General features: G+C 37.4%; 5 protein-coding genes across 6 annotated transcripts; 1 reads left to right on the forward strand and 4 right to left on the reverse strand.

Annotated features, from left to right (window-relative positions):
* Nucleotides 1–342: 342 nt before the first annotated feature.
* LOC114523865 (A-kinase anchor protein 10, mitochondrial-like) lies at nt 343–5,321 on the reverse strand. Its single transcript, XM_028544910.1, has 13 exons — nt 5,147–5,321; nt 4,487–4,615; nt 4,288–4,346; nt 3,443–4,187; nt 3,158–3,341; nt 2,960–3,083; nt 2,614–2,756; nt 2,363–2,507; nt 1,801–2,021; nt 1,223–1,296; nt 1,100–1,152; nt 924–1,015; nt 343–638 (listed from the first exon to the last, which is right to left on the reverse strand). Exons 1-12 carry the CDS (start codon nt 5,172–5,174, stop codon nt 938–940), a joined length of 1,983 nt encoding a protein of 660 aa, XP_028400711.1. The 5' UTR covers nt 5,175–5,321; the 3' UTR covers nt 343–638; nt 924–937.
* Nucleotides 5,322–5,670: 349 nt separating this feature from the next.
* On the reverse strand, nt 5,671–7,351 carry LOC114523668 (alpha-1,6-mannosyl-glycoprotein 2-beta-N-acetylglucosaminyltransferase-like). Its single transcript, XM_028544661.1, has one exon. It carries the CDS (start codon nt 7,134–7,136, stop codon nt 5,721–5,723), a length of 1,416 nt encoding a protein of 471 aa, XP_028400462.1. The 5' UTR covers nt 7,137–7,351; the 3' UTR covers nt 5,671–5,720.
* Nucleotides 7,352–7,420: 69 nt separating this feature from the next.
* On the forward strand, nt 7,421–9,068 carry LOC114523727 (tubulin delta chain-like). The gene is made up of 2 exons (XM_028544744.1): nt 7,421–8,541; nt 8,622–9,068. Exons 1-2 carry the CDS (start codon nt 7,605–7,607, stop codon nt 9,029–9,031), a joined length of 1,347 nt encoding a protein of 448 aa, XP_028400545.1. The 5' UTR covers nt 7,421–7,604; the 3' UTR covers nt 9,032–9,068.
* On the reverse strand, nt 9,069–12,214 carry LOC114523728 (syntaxin-like). Its single transcript, XM_028544745.1, has 11 exons — nt 12,092–12,214; nt 11,857–11,949; nt 11,656–11,755; nt 10,988–11,062; nt 10,788–10,864; nt 10,598–10,706; nt 10,408–10,481; nt 10,231–10,320; nt 10,055–10,102; nt 9,857–9,967; nt 9,069–9,684 (listed from the first exon to the last, which is right to left on the reverse strand). The coding sequence occupies exons 1-11, from the start codon at nt 12,116–12,118 to the stop codon at nt 9,607–9,609; spliced, it is 882 nt and encodes a 293-aa protein (XP_028400546.1). The 5' UTR covers nt 12,119–12,214; the 3' UTR covers nt 9,069–9,606.
* Nucleotides 12,215–12,510: 296 nt separating this feature from the next.
* On the reverse strand, nt 12,511–15,189 carry LOC114523835. Of its 2 annotated transcripts, none has more exons than XM_028544872.1 (5): nt 15,066–15,189; nt 14,276–14,325; nt 13,212–13,520; nt 12,865–13,032; nt 12,511–12,771 (listed from the first exon to the last, which is right to left on the reverse strand). In XM_028544872.1, exons 2-5 carry the CDS (start codon nt 14,322–14,324, stop codon nt 12,749–12,751), a joined length of 549 nt encoding a protein of 182 aa, XP_028400673.1. In that variant the 5' UTR covers nt 14,325; nt 15,066–15,189; the 3' UTR covers nt 12,511–12,748. The 2 variants fall into 2 exon arrangements, with proteins under 2 accessions (XP_028400673.1, XP_028400671.1); XM_028544870.1 differs by having other exon boundaries at nt 14,276–14,328.
* Nucleotides 15,190–15,293: the final 104 nt, after the last annotated feature.

Genomic DNA, 15,293 nt, shown 5'->3' on the forward strand with positions numbered 1-15,293 from the left:
TATTTACTCTAATAATTTTCACATTAAATTATGAGATACTAATTAAATTTTACGTGCATGTCACTTTCCTACACGCCGTTCATGTTCTACGCAAATTACGTTGTAAGAATCGATGTTTCTATTAAATTTGTTAAGCCCTGGTCAAACGAGAATGATAGTTGATGAGAGTTGATGAGAGTTGCAACTCTCGCTTGCGTTTGACCGCGAACTCTCATACACTCTCGTGCACTCTCATCAACTCTCATCGACTTTGAACTGGTTCAAATTTTGATGAGAGTTGATGAGAGTTTGGGCGCGTTTGATCGGTCATGAGAGTTGATGAGAGTTGCAAAACCGCTAGCGGTTTGCATTTTTTTTGCAAAGAAAAAAAGAAATCTTCTGAAAACAACGGGCAGAAACAAAAAAATAGCAAAACGAAGTGGAGTAATGACGAAATTAATGCGCGCGGTGATCAACTCTCGTTCTCAACTGTCATTCTCGTTTGACCAGGGCGTTACTGTACAAATATTTGTCTTAATTTATTCGAATTCCCGGCGAATTGTGCGCAATCTACGGATGAACATATTTCGGTGCATGGTTGAAACTCTGAAGTCTCGGTCCTTGGTAGAGCTCAACATGAGACGTCCATATTGGACTAGCTAGAAACAGGTCAATTCAGATTTCTTTTTAAAAAACTTCCCGAATTTTTGAACGGATAAACTTATCATTTGCGAATCGAACCGTTCAATCCACTTATGTACCATAAAGTCAATACTTGGCTACCAATGTCCCATTCTATCCTTATATTATCCCGAACAAGCATGAAATGTGACAGTAAAATCATGCATTGAAATTATACCGGCGATTGAACTGCAATAAGGGTGAACACAAGCGAAATACACCTGATTTCTCGAAGGAATGAAACAACAAATTAATAGACTTACAGTTTCAGCATCATTTATCGTGCCTTCTTCTGTTGTTTTTTAACATCTTCTAAAACCATTTTAGCGACTTTCCACGCCATTTCTTCTTTCATCTAACAAAAAAGAAACGTTTGAATATCCTCTTTCAATTCAAATCTACCGACGGCTTATATCGTGAAGTTCCAACAGAAATCTACCTTGTCCGAATCCCCAGAGACTAATTTCTTCATTTTCTGCCTAAATTTCAAGTCTAAAAGAAAAGGTGACCACGTTAGTCTAAACATCATGGAAATGCCCAGAATGAAACACAATCCACAAACCTTCTTTTTTCCCAGGCTGTGGCTCAATCCCTGGTTCGTAAATACCAAATTCATTTACTCTTCCAATTGAAAGACTAAATAATTATAAAACGCAAGCTTACGTTGTAATCAATCACCCCCTTTCATTCACCATGAAAGGTTGCTCTCACTTTCCCTCCTTTCGGTATCTCCAACCATCTCCCCTTCCCCCTTTGCCATCTCCTTCTCCCCTTCCCCCCTTTGCCATCTCCTTCCCCTCTTATCTCCAACCCCCTCCCCTCACCCCTTTGCCATCTCTTTCCCTCTTATCTTCGACCACCCCATTCCCCCTTTGCCATCTCTTCCCCTCTTACCTCCAACCACCTCCCCTCACCCCTTTGCCATCTCTTTCCCTCTTATCTTCGACCACCCCCATTCCCCCTTTGTCATATCTTCCCCTCTTATCTCCAACCACCTCCCCTTACCCCTTTGCCATCTCTTTCCCTCCTATCCCTTCCCTCCTCTCCCTTCCCTCAGCTCTCCCTGGTTTATTCCCCTCCTCTCCCCAAGCACCCCCCTTCTACCAGCCCCCCCCTCCTACTGCAATCTCTCCAACATACCCAAAGTGAGGTCTCTGCCAAATCTCATCTGGGTCCTCATGTGCTTCCGCATCATTTACCAGGGATTCCATTAATTTAGCAGCTTCCCCTGCACTGGCTGTGCTACTGCAATCATCCGCGCAAGTACTTGTCTGATCCAAGTCAATGTCAGTTACAGAACTGAACACCTCATTGAGGTACTTCATGTATACACTACTGTCCAGGAAAATTGAAAAATACACCTAAAAGATATATGTAATCACATATGAACACAAATCTTTGCTGTGTTCCTACAGGAGAAAACAAAACTAAACTAAACTTTGGAAAGTTCTATCAGTGCTAAACTGTTCTTCCTAGAGGTCCAGTAAGGATCATCTCTTATTGATCCAGTGTTACTACAGGAGGAAACCTAAACTAAACTAACTTTATTTATACTGGATAGCTCTATCAGATCTAAACTGTTCTTCCTAGAGATCCAGTAAGGATAATCTCTTATTGATCCAGTGTTACTACAGGAGGAAACCTAAACTTAATTAACTTTTTATAGTCGCTCTTACAAGCATGAATGTGGACATTGCCTTACCTCCTCTAGAAGCGTTAAAACATTTTCCATTGGTTCTTCAAAGCATTCTGGCAATGGTCCACCCTCACGACAAATCTTATTCTCAATGCGAATTCTTGTTTCATCACTAACACCAAGTGAATTGGTCGCTTGCATGGAGAAATACCTGATAGCAGGCAACAGAGTTTATCATGTAAGAATAAGACAATTGTGATCATGCAGAATTCATGTTGCAAGAGATGCTCTAAAGTAAAAATTGTCAGTAAACTTACTTGTCATACAAGACCATTGCATCACTCAACGCCTGATCAGGGTTATATTCCTCTTTGTCTAGTTTTGACTGCAATTCCTGACAAAAACTATCGACAGCAAACCAGAATGCAAGAAGATAACTTTTCCCTTCTTGTTCCATAAACTAAAACAAGACAATACCGTTCATAGCCACTATTATATTTCATAATTAAGCTGCACATCTCTCTTAATTTCTTGCAAGGACATTTAATGTCTAATTTTAAAAAGCATGCTGCCCTATCAGTCCATGAATGTACTTCCCAGAGGCTCAGTAAAGATCACTTCATATTGATAAAATGGTAGAATTATAATGAAACAAGAACATACTTCCATAAAATAAAACATTGCGTCGTCATTATACATGATATCTGCAAGGAATACTTTGCCACTTGTCAAAATGTCCATGATATGTTTCTGGTAGTGGGAACTTCGTATGAAATCATCAAAATATCTAGAAAGAAATTCATTCATATCTCTAAGCATGTGTTGCAAACTAAGGGACAATCATACCCAGAATTTACCAACCTGCTTTGTAAAGTGTCATAGGCAAACTTTTGAGCAGCATTGAAGCAGTTTGAGGCGATGATGCCATTCTCTGTGCAAATGTTACTCTCAACTTGTCTTCTCATATTCTCATCAACACCAAGCGGTTGCGTTGCATCAAGTGATATGAAATGACGATATATGCTCAGCGCATCGTCGAGCATTACTAAAGAAATATAAGTAATTATTTCAATACATGCCATATCAATGTTTGGATAACAACGAAGGTATCTATTAGTGCACTTGAAACAAGATGATAAACCCTACCTTTTGACATTCGACGTCTTTCCCTGGCTTGATGTATTGATGTTTCATCTTTGCCTTGTGACTGAAATATTCTATTTTCATCATCTTCATCGTAAAGTTCATTTTTATTCGCACTTTCCAGATTACATTTACTTGAATCTCTGTCCAATCTCTTCTGAGACTGGCTATTGGAATTCACATTACACTTTGTGTGGCCATTGTCATTGTTTGTATATAGTCCAGGTGAAATTGAACCAATTTCCAAGTGGCCAGAGGACTTATTGAGGTTTTGAGAAGTCAAATTTAAGCTTGTAGTATCACATGTTGAAGATACTTCATAGCCATCCTGATGACTAGTATCATTTGAAGGATTGTCTTTGTCAAAGCATTCCAGTGAAGGAATTATATTTAATGTTTCTGATGATTTTCCACTAAATGTTTTGCTTTGTGTCCTAGAAGAGTCAGGAATATTCCCTGGAACTAAAACTCCTGTTCTTAGAGCAGAATGCCCTGATTCAAAATTACTACCAATGTTAGCTTTTAAATGATTTTGTGATGCTTTGTGCGAACTCTGCATCATAGAGTTTGGATTGAATTTTTCCCGAGAGGAAAGTCGAAAGGTCTCTGCTGCAAGCCAGAAGTTGAGTACATTTTGTGCATCTTGTTTCTGCAGGAATTCTAAGAACGACGGCAATATTGCATCGTCAACCAACACTTCTGGTAACGATTTTGAAAGCCTTGATTGGCGAGGAAAGTTTGCTACGCACTAAAGTGAAAAGAAGTAATAATTAATAGCAATGCTTGATAACTTAATAGTAAAATCTATTATACAGATGCGAGCCACTTTTGAACAATAAAATCAATACCTTAGCAGAGGAGTTGGCAGGACGTTGACAAGACTTAAGAAGGTCTTTTCTGCATACGTCTAAAAATAAGGAAATATTTGAGTTATTATATGCAACATATTTGTTTGAAATTCAGCCCTCAAAATTTGCATCAGCATTTGGTAAACACGAAAATTATCAAAACACTTGAATTTATTCTGGTCAAATTTAAAAAACGTACCTGAAGTTGTTGAAATGTCATTAAAACCATGTCTGGATCCAGTGTCTTGATGTTTTACTTTCTGAGAAGTATTCGTCTTGTTTGTTTCCAGTTTCGTATCATTTCTGCCGACTTTCGATTTTTGTTTTCCTGTTATAACATAAGATGTGAAAACAGCATTGAGACAAAGAACTTTATTGGTCAATGCTTGTGCAAAATCAGGGTATCTGGGTATCAGGTAATCAATGAAATCAATAGTATCAGAATAGCATACCAAATAGATAATCAATTATTCAATGAGTGTTGCAATTTAAAAAGAGCTCACTGTGCAGTTCTTGTTTTAAAATTGTACAAATGATTTCGTTTCAGACATTTACAAATATTTGGCATATGCGCAATCATAATTCAACAAATATGGTAGTTCGGAGAAAACGACAAAACAACAATTGCTTTACACAATGAAGCTCGTGTAAATAGTGAAAAAATAAGAGAGAAAAAGGAATAAACGAGGGGAAGAAGTATTGTAAATTCTGGCAAATGATGGATGAGGATTTCACACTGTATGCTGAAGAACAGTAAAACAGTAAATTGCAATAAAATCCTGATGGTTATAGAAGAATAGATGACTATCAAATTACTGCAGTGCGCAACATGGCCAGACCAACTTCTTTACATTAATACCTGATTTTCGCTTTGAAAACAAGGGCATTTGCAATGTTTAACAGCATAGGTTCCAAGCAGTAGAGCCACATGTAGTTCTGACTTTGATTTATGGTCGAAAGCAGCGTAAACTACGTTTAATTTTGAGATATTTCACAGTCATTTCCTTTCACACATACGCACCGCCATCACTCAGTTCCTTAAGTTCCTGTCAATTTCTATTCTCATGGGAGAAAACGCTGGCTGGGAGTAGTAGCGCGGGCACAACTAATTAAATTAATCGCCTCCCTCGATTAAACGCCCTGAACAATCCTGACCAAATTCTCTGTATTTTTGTAGAAGTTGTAATTTGAACACAAAGAAAACCAACCAAAACCCATCATACCCTCTTTTATACACACTCTACCCTGCCCCATGTTGGTCTTACTATTTTGCTGGTACTAAATGCTTTCTTTGGGGTCAAAAGAGTACACATAGGAACACTGAATAAAGATCCCCTTAATAACATAAGATTACCAACAGTTAATACACAACACATTTCTGGTTTTAGTTTTATTGTTTTACATATCAAAATACTACAGTGGACTGACATTACTTAGTCAGTCGATTTGGTAAAATTCATGCACAATTCATGGTCTCTCACATCCCCCCAGCCCCCGTTAGGCTGACCATAATGTCCTTGGATCCATGGTCGAGCCAGCTCAATTTCCAAACTTAGTGGGAATAATGCATCTTTGTTAGTGTCTATCACATCTTCAGTCAGGTCGAGGACCGTCTGAATGTTGCAGTTTGCGTCCTTGTGGTGAAGCCCACACGTCCCAAGGTGGAACACCCGAGGTACATTGAACAGTAAGACTGTTAACTGCTTTTTTAAACACTTTAAACTAACTCTCATTAGCGTCCAATCCCAATTGTAATCATCATAAGTGCAGAACATCTCGCTACATCCCATCAGCTTTTTCCAAGTCCTTCTATCGAAAGCCATCCCCATGTTATTCTCATTCGATTTCCACGGTTGGATTTTTAACACTTTGCTTCCAGCTGATTTGAAATCTCTAACCAGTTTATAATCACCAAGGGTTATAATCTCACAGCCATGTTCAAGACATCTTGAGTCGAACTTTTTCAAGCTATACGCTTTCTGGAGGACTTCGTAAAAATCTGGAGCAACGTAATGGTCTTCCTCGAGAAATAGAACTAAGCCATCGTGGTTCTTCGTACTTCGAAGCTCGTTAAAGACCCTGTTAGCTTTCCACCACCAATGGTGCTTGGTCATGGTGAACTTCACTTCCCGGTAGTGACCATACATATCCGGGTGCTCGGCATTGTTGCACTGCATTTGACGAGCGAGCATTTTCGAGATGTCCCTGGGGCAATCTCTGGGGTCCATTCCGGGAAACTTATGTGGATGGAGCTGCTGGGAATAGGGAAAGAAAATCTGCAAAACTTGACAAAAATCAATACCTTGTACAATATCATTCATTTCTGTTGCATAATAATCATGGCTTATCACAAGCAGAGCATCTGAGATTCCTTTGGCCTTTCGCAAAGACTCAATAAGTTTCATAAAGTACTTTGAACGTTTGTGAACTTGAATGACGATGATAATACTGTTCTTCGTTCTCTTAGGAAATTTACGTAGATTTAAGGTGCTTTGCTCTGTATTGAGATGTCTCACAGTCTCTCGCAAGTTTGCTAAGTTTTCATAAGTTTCCAGACTTGCAATTGGTTTACCATTGTTCAAAGGCCTTGAGACCACGTCCTTTTTAGAAGTTATATAATTTTGCTTCTTCCTCTCCGTAAAAATATTTAAACCCATTTGTGCATCAACATCAACTTTCTCTGAGGGGAAGCCGTTGAGTTCAATCACTTCACCGTCTTCATGAATCGTACGATTAGTCACATCAGTCATATTTTTCACAAAAAAGAACATAGCACAGAGACAGATGAATATCACAATCGCTCGTATAAAACTCAACCTATTTCGTCTGCAAATCCTCAAACCAAACATGATGAATGATCCTCTATTTTTTTCTCTGCTGCTATTTAAAAGCTACTTACAAGCGAAATTCAACGGTCTCATCTTTCATACTTCATCTCCACGATCTTTAGCAGTAAAATAAATCACTAAGGGATAAAAATCCCAAGAAAATTTCATTAAATTAAGAAAAATTAAGAAAAATTCATTCAATTAGTATAAAATTTCATAATTTGTTTGATGTTTACTGAAGAGAACACCTGCACGCAGGTGACGCAGGTCGCAGGCTGGAATTATATTAGTCATTAACACTGATCTATAAATATCATGGATATGAGGGGTTGGGGTATTATCATTGATTACTATTGATTATTGATTGTATGGAGTATGGATGGGTCTTAGGATAGTCCCTAAAATTGGGGCACAATAATAGGGGATATTATATGTAGTATTTGATGTCAATAAATAACTAAGAATTATAAATTGAATCTTATTTCTACAATGTCTGTTGTTACCCTACAACTCGGCCAGTGCGGGAATCAAATTGGTTTTGAATTTTACGACTTGCTTTCTAAGTCGGCTATGCAGCCTAAGCACGCACCATCCTCAAGTGTCCATGGTGTCAACTACTTCGACTTGGTAGCAGAGAGGTTTTTCTATGTAAGTAATGAAAATGAGATATTTGCCAGAGCAGTTATGGTAGATATGGAACAGAAGGTAATTGGTCAAGCATTTGTGGATGCAAAACACCATACAACATGGAATTACCACAAAGATGCACAAGTTACTGGTAAAAAAGGTTCAGGTAATAATTGGGCACAGGGATATTGTCACCATGGTCCAAAATGCATTGCTGATGTCCTGGATAAGGTTTCGAAAGAGGTTGAAAGATGTGATAGTTTAGGTGGATTTTTAGCTCTGATGAGTTTAGCAGGAGGGACTGGATCAGGACTGGGTGCATTTGTGACGACAGCTTTGAGAGATGAGTACCCACATGCTGCTATTGTGAACAACGTCATATGGCCATACACAACAGGAGAAGTCATTGTTCAAAATTACAATGCTGTGTTGACATTGTCCCATCTTTATTCCTCCTCTGATGGAATCATTTTCATGGAGAATGAGAAGATGCAGATGATTTGTACACAGCTACTAAAAATCAAGAATGTCTCTTTCAAAGATATCAACAAAGTTGTTGCTGCTAAATTAGCTGGTGTGCTTTTACCAGCTTTCGAGATGAGCGATTCTACTTGTTTGGCAAAGTTTGTTATTTCCGATGTTCTATCAAATGTATGTGCTCACCCTGGCTACAAGTTGCTAAATATATTAAACATCCCTGTTGTTCCAAAGACATCCTTGATGTATACTTCTTACAACTGGGACATGCTTGTGAAACATTGCAGGCAAATGTTGATTGCCAATGCCAACATGGAAGAAGGTGTGGGGGTTAATTTCTGCATAATGATAAATTGTGATTGTGGATCATCACATGAGATAAATATTTGTATTATCTTTCAGGTATAAACTGGTCTGTCAAGCTACCAAAAGCAACTGCAACAACCAATCAAGTGTCTGCCTTTAACAAATCATTATCTAATCAGATCTTCCTTCGTGGAAAGGATGCAAACAGTGTTGAACTCTCATCTTTTCAAGAACCACAGCTCTACGCAAGCTGGGTGCCATCTTATGGAAGGTTTCACTCTGCCTGGCAAAGAAACTGCTTTAATGAAATAGAGCAGTCTGTGACCTTGTTAAGCAACTCACAAACTACACTGAAACCACTAAATGCTGTTGTTGGTAAAGCTTGGAGTATGTTTGCATCAAGAGCTTACGTTCACCAGTATGCCAAACATGGCATTCTTGAAGATGATTTTGTTGATAGCTTTGTAGCTCTAGAACAAGTTATTAAGAACTATACTAGTTTGTAAATAACTATTTTGAGGACAAGTAAATTTTCTTGTTCAATACTGATTGCAAAAATTTATTTTCCAATGTTATAAATACATCATTAACGTATACATCAAATCAATAGCATTCCTGCTAAAAATTACAAAACATACAAAGTTAGTTTTAGGTTGCTTCTGTTGACGAAGGATAAAATTATAAAATTGACGATCAACGGCAGTTTTTTCTAACTTGAATTTGACAGCGCGTATAAACTGTTGCAGTCAACGAGTAAACTTTTGTTTAGTTAATTTTCAAGAACTATATGGCTAATATAATATTTTACAATGCAAAGCAGATTAGAGTTATAAGCTCACCGGACTTCAAGCTCACTGGACATTATGAACAAATCCAAAATGCAAGTCATTCAAAGCAGTCATGAAATGCTCATACAGAATTACAACACTGCTTCTTACAAAGTTTCACTGTGTAACTGTTTTTTTCCTCCCATATCTTAACTATATATATGTATATATATAGCAGCACAGCTCATACTTCAAAATCAGTGCATTGCCTAGGTCTTTGTTATTTTTGAGAGCAAACATGTCATAAGACTTGCTTACTGCACTTGGGTAATGATTATAACAACAATGATTGCAAGAAGGATTAAACACAGGATGAATATAACAATCTTTTTCTATAAATAATAAAACTATGATTAGGAAATGGAGACTTTGTCTACTTGTAGCGTAGTTTCACTGGTTTTACCTGGAATGATAATTGGAAGTGAAGCAAAGTGAAGTTCTGGTTTCGCTTTTCACAGCCAGTTATCATTCCAGATGAAGAAATTGCTTGACTGGTGTACATACCCTTCTAGCTTTACTCTGGTACCTCACAGCTTTCTTTGTTTCTTTTTTAGCTGATTGTACAAACTCTGCAGCTTGCTCAACATTGTATTCTACTCTGTTCACCATCTCGCCCTGAAGGGAAAACCATGTTTGATTCAAGAATACTTTAGCCATGAAGTCCTCTTTAAAAACGCTTAAGAAAAATTTAGCTCTAAATACCTGGCTTTCGACTAACATCGCCATATCTAAAAACATCTCATGAAGTTCCTAAAATAGTAAATAGATGCATTCAAATCCTGTTTTATGAGTTTTCAAGATGCAGTTTTTCGGAGCAAATTCTTGTCTATATTTCATTACATTTTCTGCTTGCAAAGGTTTTCGTATTAAAGACCTACCCTGATACTGTTCTCAAGGTTCAAAATATCTTTATGTCTTGCTTCAATGTCTCCTAGAGCTTGTCTTGCTTGTTGTGTTTCAATAATTATCTACAACAATTAAGGCACAATCTTAAAACCTCACAAAAATCATCAACTTATTTGAAAATAAAAACAGGTTAAAAATTTTCTTCTTACACCAGATGTAAAAATAGCAACATTTTTCTTTTCCAGCATGTCTTCAACTTCTTCGCTTGTGTTCGACTTTCCAGCTAAATTCCAAGGTTAACATGACAATTGATTTTAATGCAACCTTTCCAAGTCAGCAAACTGAGAGGAAATATTCTCTCCATTTTCAATATAGTTATAATCGGCAACTTAAACTCACTTATTTCCAGTTGCCTCTGAATTCGTTCTTTACATTTTTCTCTGTAGCCGACTTGAATTGTGTTATATTCACTCATGACGTCCACAAAATCCCGAGACAATGCAGCATGCTGAAACATCAAAGCTCATCTGGTATTTAAAACTGAACAAAAATATGAATTACGGGTTGACAAACTAACAGATGTGTTTACCTGTGACTTTCGTATCCTTGAGTTAGCAACTTGCACACTCTGATTTGATTGGTCTTCTTGGATTGTTTGTTCCATAACTGGAGATTGGAAAAAGAGCTTAAATTAACATTGGGTGAATAAAAAAAAAAAAATTCTGTTTAAATGTGCATCAAATATGCAATTAATACAAATCTGATTCATACAAACACAGTTGAACCTACCCTTAAGTTTGCTTCGAACGCTGTTTGCAGCTTTTTTGATAGAATTCATTAACATTTCCAGTTCAGAATTAACCCCTAAAATATCACATATCATTAAACCCCTATACCAGCATGATACCTCTTGTATTTGCTTAATAATTGGAGCTTTTTGAGTTGGTGCGAACGAAAAGAGTATTGCAAGTGACAGATTAAGACTTCTACCAAGCTAAGATTTTAAAAACGTTCCACCAAAACAATACTGTTTGGTTAGTTCTAAAGATCATATGTCAGACTAGTACATATATCAAGGTCTGGTTGACAGACACTTGGAGATAAGAAAGAGTGGTGATGCTATATTTTTACTGATTTGCCAACAGCAAACTTATAAATCTAACAACTGTACGAGATTGTTCACACAAACTAAACCAGGGTGATATAAATTGCACAAAACATCTCGATCAAGTAAACTATAAACAACTGGGCCAAAGGGTCAACTGTTCCACTGACGTTTAGGATAGTTCAAACGTGCAATAAATTACAGCAATTATCACAACTTTGACTACACATAAACAATATATGTGTAGACAAAACACGACAATACATATTTATTATTTAAATATCAAACATTTCTATAGTTTCCGTACAAAAACAGCGAGTGATCAAAACAATTTTCGATCCGGAGAACTTACTCTCGTCTGGCACCGGGGCAGATAATATAGAACTGTGTTTTTTCCTAACTTCTTCGATATTTCGATTGATGGCTTGAATACTGTTGCGAATTTCATCAACCTAATCATAATTTTAACGTATATTTGCTTTTACAACAGACAATTATAAACTACAAAACGCGACTTGTTTTGGCCCAACTCCGGTCATATATAAAATATTACCTCAGCGAAAAAATCGGGCATAAATTCGCCCGTGATTGTGACGGCGTGATCATCGTATTCGCTGGAAAAATCGTCCGTTTTTTTGGCAGCAGCCTAGAAAGAAAGCAAACAAAATATTTATAAGGTTGATCCAGCCAGCTCCCATCAAAGACAATGCTCACATACTGCATGAAAGTGGTGAATTTCTGTGGTTATATAAATGATCAAGAGGTATAAAATAGATGATTATACGTACCTGTAATGCTTGTAGTCTGTCTCTCATTTTGAAAAAGAAAAACACAAAATTTAGGGCAATACAACCCAATATAAATCACTTGTAAATAAGAATGATTTAGACATCCGCCATTGTGACCGAGCACATTCCTTGGAAGTCTGGAAACAAATAGGCGTTCCTGCACAGACCTCATTAGACTCCAAACTCTGGACTGCGTGCACGTCGTTTATGCAAATCGCCAGAGAGCGCATATTGCAGCGCGTGCGCATACAGTTAGAATCTTTCAGTCATGCGTACATTTCAAACCGTGGCCGAATGATCAAACAATTGAAAAAAAACTTGAGTGATAAAACAGACGCCTTGGTTGAGATTTATAACTTCAAGAAGCATCGCAACATTACCGGCATAATACATAAGTAAAACTAGTCTAAATTGCTTGCGGATATAATGAGAAATATTGAACAAATTGCGATTAAATTGCGATTAAAATGGATACCACAGCATATATAGGAAGCTGTCATTTGAGTCAACAGTTAGGAGGAATACTCTAATTTATGAGTGTTATGATATACCTATGATATACTTCATTACGTCAAGATAAACTTTATGAATACATTGATCTACTGTCTAACACCTAAAAACTGTGATCAACGTTCATACGTTCCATTGATAATTAGGTCAACAACCATCTCCATTGTTTCCTATAGAAAATAAAAAGACGAAAATCCTGAACACTCGCAGAAACAAACCTTTTTTCGATGAATCTGCGCTATACAATCGTTACAATGCAATACCTTTGACAGTAAGTGGCTGAATCTGGTCTCCTTTTTCATTTTCAATCCTGTCACTTTTTTTTTTCGAACGGCAATTTTCATATCGTAGGCACAGAAAAATGATGATCACACCTAACACCGCACAGAGAGCAGCCAAAGCGTACGTACAATACGACATCATTTTGTATTCTAAACAAATAAATACATGTGAATGTCATAGTTAGAAATGAAAACTGTGGTACGTTCCCTTTGCTTCGGTTGGAAAGAACTACCCAGTAACCACATGGTTAAATATACGTACTTTAATAGTCACGCGATGTTGAGAAACCACAGCAGTCAACTCTAAATTCTTATTTCAAACAACTTACCAATCATGTATGATTCATCTTTGATAACCTCTCTGCTCTTCACAACAATGCCGTTGAGGGGCGGTTTTGCAGCACATTCACACCCTTTAATCACGTATACGGGCGTATTCGCACGAAAATCCGTTGATTCTACATCATAGCGTATTTTTTTCAGCTCGTAACCACTGGCAACACAATTCATACAGGAACCTTTTTCCGATTCACACTTCTTGTACATATACTTCGTATTGGCGTGTAGCTTTGATTCATTTTTTACGTGCAAACGATAGAGTTCTTCGTCAAACACCATTTTACAGCCTGTCGAATTACCTGTCGCAAAAACATGACGCCGGAAAAAACATTTCACAAAATATATCGGGACGATTGCAAGGCAATGTCTGGGCTGTCTATGATTTTACAGTCAGTCTTAAGCCGGTTTTCCACTAGCGATATTTTTCGCGCGAAGCGACATTTTACTTTTGTTTCAGAGCTCTCAACTGCAACCATCTGGAACAAATTGCTCAAATACAAAGGAATAAAGTCGCTTCGCGCGAAAAATATCGCTAGTGGAAAACCGGCATTAGAAGTCAGTCTTAGTCGGTGACTGAATCTGCCAATCAGAATCGTTTGTCAGAGTTTGAAATTAATCGAGATTCATGACGTAGATCAAAGGAGCTGTTTACATGAGCCCGGTTACCGGAGATTCAACGAAGCGTGAAATGATTTTGAAGTATTGAAATGAGCAGATAACATGACCCTGGCAGTCGTATAATCACCACAACAATAGCATGTGCTTGTTTGGTGTCATAAAGCCTTATTTAAATACCTCAAAGTCCTCTCACGCTTCGTTGAATCTCGGGTAACCCGGCTCATGTAAACAGCCCCAAAAACGTTGTCAACAGTTCTATGCAACGCGATTGCCAATAATTCAGATACAAAATCGTCATTAGCCTCATGTAAAATAAATTTTCACAACTTTTCATGCACGCATGCATGCCTTCCGCATGCGACTAGGCATAAGGAGGCGTCTTGGTGTCTATCCACTCCGGACCATCGTTTTAAAATAACATACAAAAAATATCCACCTGTTGTACATAATACGAATACCAGAATGGAAATTATCCTGAAATACATTCTGCTAGATGGAAAGAAGATGAAATATACATTAGAGTTATAAATATCGTGACCATTAAAATCCAGGGGAAAGATCCACGACAACAATGGAGCTACCAAGTTCATGGTCAATGTTATCAGTATTAACATTATCAGTCACGCATTGTGCTAATATACTTGTACTCTAGAGACCTTACAGAAAAAAACAGAGTTTGAATACAAGTATACAATAATAAAATCGAAAAGCTTGATTTTAAATGCACACAATAGAATACCAAAATCACCATGTAGGCTCGAAAATTTACCGCAACTAATATTGCTAATATGTTAGTTATGTAGCGTTTTCACAACCAATTTCCTGAGTACTTATGCCATACTTCTTACAAACTCCGAGCACTTGTATAGTTGAACCTCGCTACAAGAAACACTTGTCATAATATCAATGTTTTTAGATTTTTGCACGATTTTTAGGACAATTTTGTCCAGGCTTTTGTCTGGTGTAAACAATTTTCAGCTATAATTAGCCTGGTATTTGGCTGAGTCTATGAAGCTTAAATTCGTTTATTTTAGCCACTTCACGCATTAATCATGCACTATAGCTTATTTGTGCAGACTAGACATGCCTACTGTATTGAAATTTTAACAATATGATGAAATCCTCTGCCTGACTGAATTAAATGACGCCACAACACACAACGAGAATGATAACTCGATATACTTAAACTGAAACAGTACAGTTAGATACCTCTCGCAATGACGTACCTTCAAAACTTGGTGGACAATGTGGTATAGCTTGCTTTAGACCGGATTGCGATATTTTCCCTCACCCGCTTCGCGCGAAAAGCGATCAAAACTAACAAAGAAATAGTTATACACAGACATTTATGCCAATGGCAGGCATAAATTAAAATGATGATCTTTGTTTGTCATGATTGACAAATCAGATATAAACCTACCACAAAGAGGGGTTATCATTCTCCGACAAAGACT

Source organism: Dendronephthya gigantea, unplaced genomic scaffold (assembly GCF_004324835.1).
Source record: "Dendronephthya gigantea isolate DGI-Jeju-01 unplaced genomic scaffold, DenGig_1.0 000028F, whole genome shotgun sequence".
Taxonomy (NCBI): Eukaryota; Metazoa; Cnidaria; class Anthozoa; order Malacalcyonacea; family Nephtheidae; genus Dendronephthya; species Dendronephthya gigantea.